Source organism: Nerophis ophidion, linkage group LG05, assembly GCF_033978795.1.
Source record: "Nerophis ophidion isolate RoL-2023_Sa linkage group LG05, RoL_Noph_v1.0, whole genome shotgun sequence".
NCBI lineage: Eukaryota > Metazoa > Chordata > Actinopteri > Syngnathiformes > Syngnathidae > Nerophis > Nerophis ophidion.
The window spans coordinates 63,657,441-63,671,189 of record NC_084615.1 but is presented as its reverse complement, the minus strand read 5'-3'; the positions used below and the strand labels follow the sequence as shown (position 1 = coordinate 63,671,189).

Here is a 13,749-nt window from a genome sequence, read left to right as displayed (position 1 = left end):
CATAAAGAAGGTGAGAAAAACTATTGAATTCAAGAAAAAAAACTGTAGCAAACTATGAAAGTGGTGTCCGTGTGGCTCTCACCAACACAATAATGCTTAAACTTATTTTAAATGTTCATTTATCCATTATTTATAGGTATTTCACATTCTTTTCTGCGGGTACAACTATAATTATTCTCTATAAAATGTGATTTTTTTTTTTTAAATATTTTTTGGTGTCGGGAGCACATTCATTTTAATTACATTATTTCTTTATTTTGTTAATGACTTAGACCTTTTCAGATGGTTGTTATGGAAAGCCGATGTACTACTGTATGTAACTGGGGACAAATGTTCCCCTTCATCATAAAGTAATTTTCTGCACATACAATCAGAAACTTATTCATAGGCGAAGTATGTTAAACAAACAATTGCTTGTATTTGGGAGAGAGGCAGGGAAAATGAAAACTAAACTAAATACAGTGGGGCAAAAATGGATTTAGTCAGCCACCGATTGTGCAAGTTCTCCCACTTAACATGATGACAGGGCTCTGTAATTTTCATCATAGGTACACTTTAACTGTGAGAGACAGAATGTGAAAAAAAAATCCAGGAATTCACATTGTAGGAATTTAAAAAAATATATTTGTAAACTATGGTGGAAAATAAGAATTTGGTCAACCATTCAAAGCTCTCACTGATGGAAGGAGGTTTTGGCTCAAAATCTCACGATACATGGCCCCATTCATTCTTTCCTTAACACGGATCAATCGTCCTGTCCCCTTTAGCAGAAAAACAGCCCCAAAGCAGGAAGTTTCCACCTCCATGCTTCACAGTAGATATGGTGTTCTTGGGATGCAACTCAGTATTCTTATTCCTCCAAACACGACGAGTTAAGTTTATACCAACATGGATACATGGAGGATACAGCAGAGGATTGGGAGAATGTCATGTGGTCGGATGAAACCAAATTAGAACTTTTTGGAATAAACTCAACTCGTCGTGTTTGGAGGAAGAAGAATACTGAGTTGCATCCCAAGAACACCAAACCTACTGTGAAGCATGGGGGTGGAAACATCATGCTTTGGGGCTGTTTTTCTGCTAAAGGGGACAGGACGATTGATCCGTGTTAAGGAAAGAACGAATGGGGCAATGTATCGTGAGATTTTGAGGTAAAACCTCTTCCCATCAGTGAGAGCTTTGAATGTTTGACCAAATACTTATTTTCCACCATAATTTACAAATAAATTCTTTAAAATTCCTACAATATGAATTCCTGGATTTTTTTTTTCACATTCTGTCTCTCACAGTTGAAGTGTACCTATGATGAAAATTGCAGACATCTATTCTTAATTTTAAGTGTGAGAACTTACACAATCCGTGGCTGACTAAATACTTTTTTGCCCCACTGTACACTAATAAATAAAGGTTTAAGTTTGACTATTTTGATTTCATAAATTCCTTTGAATTATCATTTGCAAAAAACAAAACAAAACAAAACAAAAGAAATACTTTAACATTTTCTCCTATTAAAGTTAAATATTGTCCGTTTATCCTCAACTTTATTGGAATTGAGTCTCTCTTCACATTTATTATGGTCACCAGGGAGAATTTACAAATGCAGAACCGCACACCACTGATATGTGCAGTTTGCTTGCAGATACATTTGCAACGATCTGAAAAGTGCACGGCTAATTAATTCCAAACAAATGAAAAATGAAACTCTTGAAATAGATCACCTGTCTTCAGCTGTGGAGTGATTTTCACGGCTGTGAAAGCGGTTACACTTCACAATTTGTCGAGCTGATCCACGTAGGAGGACGCTTCATTTGAAATAGATGCAAGATGTTGCAATTAACTTTGTATTCACCCCAAACGTGTTCAAAACTGGTGCAGTGATGAAAAATGAATACACATTAGTGTATTTAGTGTTCGGTTTTAGGCCTGGAACAGGGATTTGGAGCAGGTGTTTGATTTAAAGAGACACCGGTTGATTTTGAATATCTTGTGACTTGACTGTGATCAATGCTTCAAAACTATGCCCTCTACACGGAACAAGAGCTGGCAAGTGATGCTTGTCACGGTTCGCGAGCTGTCTGTTCTGTGAGCGCACTGAAAAAAAACATCCTGTGATCGTACAATCGTGTCTGGGTGGCAAACAAATGAAGTGCTTTGACGCAGCAAAACTGTCTCAACCTGCAGGAAGCATTCGTAGTTCCTCTACATGACTATATAATTCCCTCTGGCAACATCATAGACTATCCGTACCTTAGATACACAACGACACAATCTCATGCAATCTAGTACAGGTGGATTACGACTTTACAAATTTAAAGGGGAACATTATCACCAGACCTATGTAAGCGTCAATATATACCTTGATGTTGCAGAAAAAAAGACCATATGTTTTTTTAACCGATTTCCGAACTCTAAAAGGGTGAATTTGGCGATTTAAACGCCTTTCAATTGTTCGCTGTCGGAGCGATGACCGTTCACCCGTGACGTCACAATGGGAAGCAATCCACCATTTTCTCAAATACATTACACAGACAAATCAAATTAACTCTGTTATTTTCCAATTTGTTGACTGTTTTCCGTACCTTGGAGACATCATGCCTCGTCGGTGTGTTGTCGGAGGGTGTAACAACACGATCAAGGACGGATTCAAGTTGATTTACGTGGAGTGTACATCGATTAGCACTGCATGCTAATCGATGCTAAAATGCTATTTAGGCTAGCTGTATGTACATATTGGATCGTTATGCCTCATTTGTAGCTAAATTTGCATCCAGCCTTTCCCTCCACCCATATTTAATGCCAAACAAACACATACCAATTGGCAGATTTAAGTTGCACCAGAGTTAAAAGATGCGAGAGTCCCTCGTTTGGTCTGCACATTTTACCGGAGATGCTACGACAGACATGGCACATAGATGTGTGGATATCCTGCGACACTCAAAGCAGATGCATTTCCAACGATAAAGTCAACAAAATCACAAAGGTGAGTTTTGTTGATGTTATTGACTTATGTGCTAATTAGACATATTTGGTCGCGGCATGACTGCCAACTAAACTATGCTATCATGCTATTTAGGCTTTGCTATGGAGGTTTTTTCTCACTCCGAACTGGGCCCCCTTAAGAGCCCAGTCTGGATTATATTTTTTTACTCATCCTTCCCCAACGTTTTACCTTTTTCCCATCTTTTACATGGCGCCTTATGGCGACCCATCAGCGTTCTTGTTCTCTAACCCTGTACACTGTTTGTTTGTCTAATCTTGAACAGGTTTGTGCTGAAAACAAAGTTTTGTTGTACTTGTTGCATTGACAATAAAGACCTACCCTACCCTACCCTTGATGCAGGGACCATTTTGATAGAAATTAACAGAAAAACTAAATAATCCATCAAGTCTAAAATATAGCACACTCGCTTTCTCCATAACACATTCATGCACGTACCAATAACAAATCAATAGAAATGTTAATTATACAATGCGTTTGCTTCTTTTCTGCAAACTGCTGAATGATAGCCCGTGCACATCGCGAGCCAGGGCAACAGAGCCAACTTTCTCTGGCTATTAAGGCTCGCCGGGGAACGAGGAGGGAGTGAGTAGGAAGTGTTGGCCGTCATGCGAACAACAGTGCGGCGTTTGTTTGCGATGCAGCTCGTTAAGTAAAACTTGCTAAGACTATGAGTGTCTGTCAACATTTTTACTTCCGATATGATACCTATATTGGTCGATACCGACATTGATCTGATACAATATCAGCATTGATATGAAGTTAGTCGAACAGAGAACAACTGTATGTACGAAAACCCACACCTGTTTATTAATAACCATCTGAAATGGATGTATGTTATCTTTAAGTTTAAGAGGAGTGGCAATTGTCTTTTTGGCAACACTTAGTAGTCACAATATGCATTTAGTTCATCTCATGACCCACTAATTTTAATGATGTAGACACGTTATAGGACACTTTCCAATACACTTCTGCCTTGGAGATAGTGTCTCTGTAAGTTATACGCAACTATGATAATTTTGTTGTGATCCGGTTCCCGGATTACATCTTTAGTCTGTTTTTGAGTCCTTTTTGGTGTTTTGATTATTTTTGGACTCTTCCGATCCCTTAGTGTCACTTCCTGTTTTGGTTACCATGGTTACTTGATTTGTTCACCTGTTTCCTTACGCACACCTGTTGGCAATTGTTTGCTTTAGTATTTATACCTGCCTGCTACCTCAGTTCATTCTTGGTTCGTCACTTGCTATATGCAAAAAGCACGTTTGATTTTCTCTAAGTCCTTGTCGTTTGCTAAGTTACGTCTTAGCTTCTGTGCGCTCGGCACGCGCTTCTGTGGACAATTTAAACTCGATGCTAGTTTAGCATTAGCTTCTCGTGCGCTCTGGCACGCCTTTACTTTGCGGTTTTGTACAAGTGTTCTTTTATCATTTTGTATATTAAAATCAGCTCTTACCTGCTAACCCTGCTTATCCCTGGTCCTCGTGCATATAAATATATATATATATATATATATATATACATTTATGTATATATGTATGTATGTATGTATATAAATAAACATATATGTATGTATGTATATATATATATATACACTGTATATATATATATGTATATATATATATATATATATATAAAGCTGCAAGCAGCGTTGGTCGGGTCCGCCGTTGGCCGCCGCCGCCGTGTCCCGGGTCCCGATCTTAGTCAAACCAACATAGAGGTTTTTATTTCATGTCTCTACGACATTTCTAACAGAAGTTACATGCAGTTTTGTCTGGGTTTTTTCCTAGATTCCCAAAGCCCAAAAAAAGTCTGCGGGCTATAGAGCATTTTCCGTTCGGGCTCCAGTACTCTGGAATACCCTCCCGGTAACAGTTCGCGATGCCACCTCAGTAGAAGCATTTAAGTCTCACCTTAAAACTCATTTGTATACTCTAGCCTTTAAATAGACTCCCTTTTTAGACCAGTTGATCTGCCGTTTCTTTTCTTTTTCTTCTATGTCCCACTCTCCCGTGTGGAGGGGGTCCGGTCCGATCCGGTGGCCATGTACTGCTCGCCTGTGTATCGGCTGGGGACATCTCTGCGCTGCTGGTCCGCCTACGCTTGGGATGGTTTCCTGCTGGCTCCGCTGTGAACGGGACTCTCGCTGCTGTGTCTTGGATCCTCTTTGGACTGGACTCTCGCGACTGTGTTGTATCCATTGTGGATTGAACTTTCACAGTATCATGTTAGATCCGCTCGACATCCATTGCTTTCCTCCTTTCTAAGGTTCTCATAGTCATCATTGTCACTGACGTCCCGATGACCGATGACCGATGGTCATTATTGTCACCAATGTCCCACTGGGTGTGAGTTTTCCTTGCCCTTATGTGGGCCTACCGAGGATGTCGTGGTGGTTTGTGCAGCCCTTTGAGACACTAGTGATTTAGGGCTATATAAGTAAACATTGATTGATTGATTGATATATATCCATATATTAGGGGTGTGGGAGAAAATTGATTCGAATTTGTTTTGCGATTCTCATGTTGTGCGATTTAGAATCAATCGATCATCATTTTTTTTAAATTTTTTTTTTTTAAATATTTTTATTAATTTTTTTAATCAATCCAACAAAACAATACAAAGCAATACCATAACAATGCAATCTAATTCCAAAACCTAACCAGCTTCTGTGCACTCGGCACGCGCTTCTGTGGACAAGTTAAACTCGATGCTAGTTTAGCATTAGCTTCTCGTGCGCTCTGGCACGCCTTTACGTTGCCGTTTAGTACAAGTGTTCTTTTATCATTTTGTATATTAAAATCAGCTCTTACCTGCTAATCCTGCTTGTCCTTGGTCCTCGTGCATCCGGGGGTGACAAATCACGCGCACACGATGCGTTCCAAACGTGACATATTTGATACTTATATTGTGAAATTTGATGTTTTAGATTGCAATATTGTTAAATTAAGGAAACTTAATACATATGTCTAACTTGTAATGTTGACAGAAATACAAGAAAAAAAAAGAAGTGTGCTTGTTGGAGGGCATTTAAATGTTAACTGGCTGTCCAGCTTTGCACAAGTAAACGCGGTGCAGAACTGCTTGTATCGGATTTATATTGGATATTTTACATTAAAACTGATATTGTCCGATACTTGTTTTCTGTTGCTAATATTGAACGGGTATCCGATATTAACATCATTACTAATTAAATGTCATGTTGATGTGATTTTTTAATCACAGTTAGCATTTTTTTAAACAAATTCCTCACAAAATAAAGTATCTCTCTGATATGGTTGAGGTCTTAGCGAATAGGCTCTAACCGGTGGACAGGGCAGGGCAACATCCGGCTTTTCAAGGATACCCGAATGCCATAAGACTTTGTATGCTGACTCTGTACTTTGTTTGCTACCAATCATCAACACTTAAAAAAATGCAGAAAAAAATGCTTGGAAAAACAAATCTACCCTCATAAATCTGTTGGCGTGGAAGCAATGAACGTCAGAATGATGGAAAAGGAGTAGATAGGGTATCAGATTACTATTATTAAATTCATCACAGAAAATAGCAGGGCTTGCTCACACATTTAACTGTGACTTTTATTCAGGTGTTTGTCAGCCGTTAAAATGAAATGTACCAATTAATTTATGTATCATTTTATTTGTCAGTTCCCTGTCAATTTTACCTGCGCTCAGCTCGTTTGTCTTGGCACAATTTTCTCCACTCAATTTACTTTTGCCGGATCAAATTATGTGTACACCCTCCTGTCATTTTTTAATGCGCTGCACATGAGAGTCAGTTTGAAAAAAGTGCAGAGCATCATTTTTCATCTAATTCTATAATCCAGAATGAAAATATGACTTCATACAAGGGTGTGATTATACCTGGTACATGCCTTAGGTACAGTATCTTTGATAATCTTCTGTGAGGAAGAATGTGTGATCTGACACGCTTGGTAAATGTGGCTCCACATATGATGAACGTATAATTAAAAAAGTTGTGGGATGCAATAAAAATAACAAAATCCATGGTATGATCTGCAAAAGATTCTTGAGGCTTTTTCATGTTGTCTTGATTCAGTATACTGACCGACACTTTAAGGATCTATTGAGAGAAACTGGCCGGGTTATCTTTCTTGGCGCTGGTTATGAAGAGGTAAAATAAAGTTTGTAGCAAATTAGAGCAGAACGTTTCAGCAGAGTTTTTAAGCTTTATAACTTTACCCTACTTGACTATGAAAATAAATATTTCAGTATGCAAAGTGTCCTACATTTGAAATCCAAACCAAAAAGTATTATAGTTTTGAGACATAGTCACCTGCTGGATGCGGTTGATGCGCCTCTCATCCGTCTCTGCGATAAACAGGGTCCCCAAGTGGGAGACGGCGATGGCTTTTGCTGCTTCCAGAGTAGCCCGAACCGCAGCTCGGCTCACCAAATGGTGGTCAATACCTGGAACTTGGCAGTGGATGGGCCGGCCGGCTACAATGCGTACCTGAAGGGTCTCTGATACCTAAACACATACATTTTCCTGTGTTAACCATGATACAAAAATTACATCCACAGCACAAGGGATTGCTATTGATGTTAGTATTACAATATTCAATCACATAATCTAACAATTTGAATGTTTTTTTCACTCAAACATCTATTTAACATAAGTATCGAGCAAGGATGTCAACATTCAGTTCCATGTATTTGCACAATGACTGTTGCACTACAATCGGGATACAAGGTGCTGAGGTACGGTTAAACATATAACATCGGTTGATTGGTTAACAGAAATATAATAATGTTCATATAAATATAATAAAATAAATACATGGGTATAAAAAATAATTGTGCATAATGAAAGCCCTGTTTTTTAAAGAAAACCCTACTGCCTAAGTTTGGAGTGGACTGTTTTTTGTCCACAAAAATAACACTACTGCCTTGGTAGTAGGAAGCTAAGCTGATGTCTAATTGCCTTTAAAGTATGGGTGTCAAACTCCGGCCCGTGTAATTTCATTTGGCCCTTGAGGCAATATCAAATTAACATTTGAGCTGGCCCGCCGCTGCAACACCGCATTCACCACTAATACTCATACTCGTCAACCCGCCCGATTTTCCCGGGAGACTCCCGAAGTTCAGTGCCCCCCCCGAATATCTCCCGATTTCCACCTGGACAATAATATTGGGGGCGGGCCGTAAAAGCACTGCCTTTGGCGTTCTCTACATGTCGCCACGTCCGCTTTTCCTCCATACAAACAGCGTGCCGGCCCACTCACATAATATATGCGGCTCATACACACACACAAGTGTATGCAAGGCATACTTGGCCAAAATCCATACAGGTCACACTGAGGGTCACACTGTTACAAATATACACCACATAGTGAACCCACACCAAACAAGAATGAAAAACACATTTTGGGAGAACATCCGCACCGTAACACAACCTAAACACAACATAAACACAACCGAACAAATACCCAGAACCCCTTGCATCACTAACTCTTCCGGGACGCTACAATATACACCCCTGCTACCACCAAACCCCGCCCCAACTCAAACCCGCCGCCGAAAAGAGGCATTCAATTTGTATTTTTATTTTATTTGATATGCCATTGATATTTTTTAATTACTATTATTTTAAACTCGATTTTGCATGTCACTATAAAGTTATATAAGCCTTGCTTGGTCAATATTCAATGCAAAACTTGTTTGGGTCCCTATTAAAGGATTAATTTGTTCAACCTCGGCCCGCGGTTTTGTTCAGTTTTAAATTTTGGCCCGCTCTGTATTTGAGTTTGACACCTCTGCTTTAAAGCATCAGAAGTTCCCGTTACCTTACGAGTGTCATTCACTTCTCATTAAAGGAAATATTACTCGCAACCTCACATTGTCTCACAAGTCTACATTTATGTAATCAAACAAAAAAAGATAACAAAACAAAAATAATGGTTTTCAAATTTAAATAAGGTTTGCTATACAAACTAAGATTTTTTTAATTTATTTGTTAAAAAAATTCAAATGCATTTTTTTCTTAACAGACTTATTTTTTGTTTGCAATTTATTTTGGTTTGCAAATTCACTTTTTGTTTTATTGCATACAAAGAGTAACATTTTTTTTTCCATAGTAACAGAGTGGAAAAATGGCAACCCAAGAGTATACTTTAGTCATGGGTGAATCAATCGATTATTTGGTTTCAGTAATTGAGTAATCAGATAAAACAAACTTTATAGCCTCAATGTGTATTTTATGGAAAATAGTCAAAAGTAACAATGCTTTTTCTGCTTGACATAACCTTGATTTTTGTTCCAATAAGTGCCGATAAATTGCACTTTTAACATAAGTGCATTGATAACATTTTTAAAAAATCTTTCCACTGTCTCTGGCCACACAGATGACAGATGACCCACATATAACCTCTCTCATGTGCGCTCTATTGCAAAGGCTGAGCGTAAATGATCTTGGACCACAGGATCTGCTGGAAGTCACACATTACATACATCAAAGGGAAGTTGGCGAGAAGTATTGCTGTCCTGGGTAAAACAAGGCACATTCTTAATCAAAAAACATTACACACTCTTTATTGTACACTTGTTTTACCATATTTGAGTTACTGTCTAGAAGTTTGGGGAAATACATACAGGACGAACATCCAACCACTATTCATAATGCAAAAAAGGGCCATCAGACTGATACATAACACAGGACCCCGAGAACACACTAATGGATTATTTATAAAAACATTTGATTTAAAACTATCAGATCTCATCCAACTCAAAACTGCCCAAATGATTTATAAAGCAAGTAAAGGTTTACTTCCAACAGGGTTACAGAGAAGATTTTTACAATTATGATTTAAGAGGAGAACTACTTTTTAAGATCCAATATTGTAGAACAACGCAGAAACGAATGAGTATAACAATAGCAGGGGTTAAAATATGGAACTGTTTAAAGGATGAAATAAAACACATCCATCCATCCATCCATTTTCTACCGCTTATTCCCTTTCGGGGTCGCGGGGGGCGCTGGCGCCTACCTCAGCTACAATCGGGCGGAAGGCGGGGTACACCCTGGACAAGTCGCCACCTCATCGCAGGGCCAACACAGATAGACAGACAACATTCACACTCACATTCACACACGAGGGCCAATTTAGTGTTGCCAATCAACCTATCCCCAGGTGCATGTCAGCACCAACATAAACCAGTTTAAAAAGCTTTTTAAATCATTTATCATTAGTAAATATAAGAAAGAAGAGCAAACATTGTTTTAGAAAGACAATAATATATAATATGTATATAAATACAATTTATGATTTCATAATTATACATATAGGTTATATTAAAATGTATATATTACCACTTTATATGGAATTTAAATAAGTTGTGTATATATATATGATATGTGTATGTATGTATATATATATATATATATATATATATATATATATATATATATATATATATATATATATATATATGTATATATATGTATATATATAAGTGTACAAATGTATATGTTTGATTTAAATGTTAAACTATGTATATGAGACGTGTGCTACATATATGTTGCTTATATATTGTTTAAAAAAAAAAGTAATATAAGTGAAGCATGTTTTAGATTTTATATATTTTGAACCTTGTTCTTGTTGTGATGGGGTAGGTTTATATAAGCGTTGCTTCAACCTACACCCTTTCGGCTCAATCATTGCTCAAATGAGTGTTTTTGTTTTTTGTTTTTTTTTGTTTATTTTCTCTTTTCTTGTTGTTGTTCTTTGTTTTATGTGAAGATTGCCGAAATAAAATACATTGATTGATTGATTGATTGATAAATTATATCCGTGTGTTCAAAGTTTCGTACACTCCATGTTTGTTCGTTACACTCATTCAACAATTAACCTAAGCAAGTAAAAGCTTATTTCTAATTGGTTAATTGTGAACAAGTTGAAAAATTATTATTATAATTATTATTATTGTTATTATTATTCCCGGGCGCGGCACCACTGCTGCCCACTGCTCCCCTTATCTCCCAGGGGCTGATCAAGGGGATGGGTCAAATGCAGAGGACACATTTCACCACACCTAGTGTGTGTGTGACAACAATTGGTACTTTAACTTTAACTTTAAATCCCTCCAGCCCTATGAGAGAAGAGAAAATAAATCATTCCTTTTTGCCATCCCTCCTAAATGCAAAAGGGTAAATAAATGAAGTTCACCATGAAGTCACTGACTATTCGTGTAGTGGTGAGATTCTATGTGTGTCTACCTGTAAGACAATGTTGTTGTCCAAGATGTAGAGGGAGTTATCCAGAGGGTTAATAGCGAGGTCCGTCGGCCACTCCAGACGTACCTGGAAACACACATGGTACAAGTTTTCACATTTTTTTACATGAGAACAACAGCTTTGGCAGAGGCAATGACCCTCAGGTGTTAGTTACAGTTGCTAAGAATAATATATGTTATAATAACATAGAATTAAGCCCCCTTGTCCTGCCAGCATATGCAAAGGTCAGCATCAGGTAGGGAGCCCACCCCCGATTATTCAACAGCCGCAACAGCTCGTTTCGGGGCTGATCTAAATGTCAGCCAAGAACCATGATTGCTACCTTCTGAAATAGGGCACCCCGCTTGCTAATACCATGTGGTTTGGGCAGAAAAACCTACATTGGAGCCCACAACATCACCATCCCCCACACACTCAGAGTAACCCGAACCAAAGCTTCGCTTGTGGAGATATGTTGGACGGACCAGCAATGTGATTGATGACTTTGGGGATGGATTAGTAAATAAATGGATTGTGTTAAATTGCCACTGACATGTCCAATTATAGGCTCTGTCAAACCAAAAAGAAGAAGGTTTAGTCTGAAATCCCATTTTAATAGGTAGATAAATTAATCAAGCTGGGCTCATCCTGTCCTATGCCAACAGAGGACACATGTCAGATCCCTGCTCGTGACACGACACTTTGCAGTGATGGCAGGCAAACGCCACTGTCTCATCCAGGGACAAAGTTCTGATTTCAGAGGTGTGAAACTACAACTAGTGTTGTCAACTCCTCAGTAAGGAAATTAACTCTTTCTTCCCCTCCATTTTATGCTTTCTTTTGTATATCCAGTTATCATTACGTATATGTATTGTTGCATTTCAACAACTTTATTGTTGATAATAGAGGTAAATTATTGGCATTATTCATTATCTAGAGCACTATTTCTATTGGTATTTGTATTGTTCCATTTCTAGTATAATAATGCTCATTGTCATTTCTGTATTCTTATTTACTTCGCTAACTGCTTCTTTGCTATCAGTTTTACCATAATATTTGTACATATCGTATTTGTTGATGTTGCTCTATTGTTGTTGTTTTTGTTGTGTCTGCTGTTGTTGTTTTTGTCTCTCTGTCTTATCCCCTTCTTGTCCCCACAATTTCCCCCTCTGTCTTCCTTTTTTTCTCTTTCTATCCCCTGCTGCTCCGGCCCGGCTGCACCAAACCATAATATAAATAAATTCAATAAAATCAAATACTAATGAGGCGACAAGAGAAGTATCCCACACTTCTCTTTTTTAAAGTAAATCTGTACAGCCGATACGGGCATCTGCATCAACAATATGATTTGCCTGAGGAGCTGGACAGGACAAAAAATAAATAAATAAATAAAGGATGATAACTACATCCACCAATGTATGCATCATATGTCTTGCACGATTGATATTCACTCATCTGCATCAACAATATCGTTTGCCTGAGAAGCTGGACAGGACAAAACAATTAAAAAAAAAAAAAATACAAATACAAAAACTGCTAGAAGTCACCTCATTTGCATATTTGTTTGCAACGGACCTTGTAGAAGAGGGGAATAACGTTGTGGGAGAGATAACAAGTGAGTTTAAATAATGCTAAGTAAGATTAAAACAGCAAATTAATTTTCTTCTGTTGATTCCTAGTTTATGAAATGCAGTAATAAACTTAATCTATTGAATGGTTCATTAACAAACCACAGGGATGCTGCAGTGATTTATTTTAGCTTGACAGTGAAGAAAGATTTACATTTAATATTACATCTGGCAATGTAAGCCAGGCGGGAATCACCGTGGCTTCACGCATGTGCAAATCATGTACAGCATGGCTGTAATTAGATTGAATGTCTGTGAGTGCTTTGGAACGGGGTAGGAGCTCATAGCAGCACCCACCACTTCTCGCAACTGCAGTGTGCTTTCAACTCTCAAAGACAAAAGAAAAGCCTCCAACAACACCAAGGAAAAAGTCGCTAGATTTGTTTCTCGTAGCTGATTAAGAAAAAGTCGCCAAGATGATTTGGAACATCGCCAAATTTAGCAACAAAGTCTCCAAGTTGGCAATACTGGGCACCACTTGCTTTACTACAAGACTGGGACTTGAAGGAGTTGTAGTTTGAAGGATTGTGTGCCCCCCCCCAAAGAAGTAGTGGAGGAGCACAAAAAGGGAGACGGCAGTGCAGAGGAGGCGCCCCCTGCTGAGGAGACTGATGCACAGCCGGTGGAGTGTGCAGCTGAAGAGGAAGAAGAAGTGGGAACAGTGGTGGTGCTGGAAGAAAAAGAAGAAGAAGTGAAAGAAGTGGTTTAGGTAGAAGAAGAAGAAGAATAACAAGAAGAAGAAGAAGAAGAAGAAGAAAAAGAGCATAATGAAAAAGAACATAATGGTGATGATGATGATGATGAAGAGGAGCATGGTGATGATGAATCGGAGCAGGATGGTGATGAAGAGGAACATGATGATGATGAGGAGGACGAAGAGGACAAGGAAGA

At 38.3% G+C, this 13,749-nt stretch overlaps 1 protein-coding gene across 1 annotated transcript in view; it reads right to left on the bottom strand.

Moving 5' to 3' along the window:
- The window catches only part of tenm1 (teneurin transmembrane protein 1), a 561,054-nt gene that overhangs the window by 43,184 nt on the left and 504,121 nt on the right, over positions 1–13,749 (bottom strand). The window contains exons 24-25 of the mRNA XM_061901744.1: positions 11,234–11,317; positions 7,295–7,489 (exon numbers count right to left, since the gene is read on the bottom strand). Coding sequence (XP_061757728.1) covers positions 7,295–7,489; positions 11,234–11,317 — 279 coding nt within the window. The remainder of the gene's footprint in view (positions 1–7,294; positions 7,490–11,233; positions 11,318–13,749) is intronic.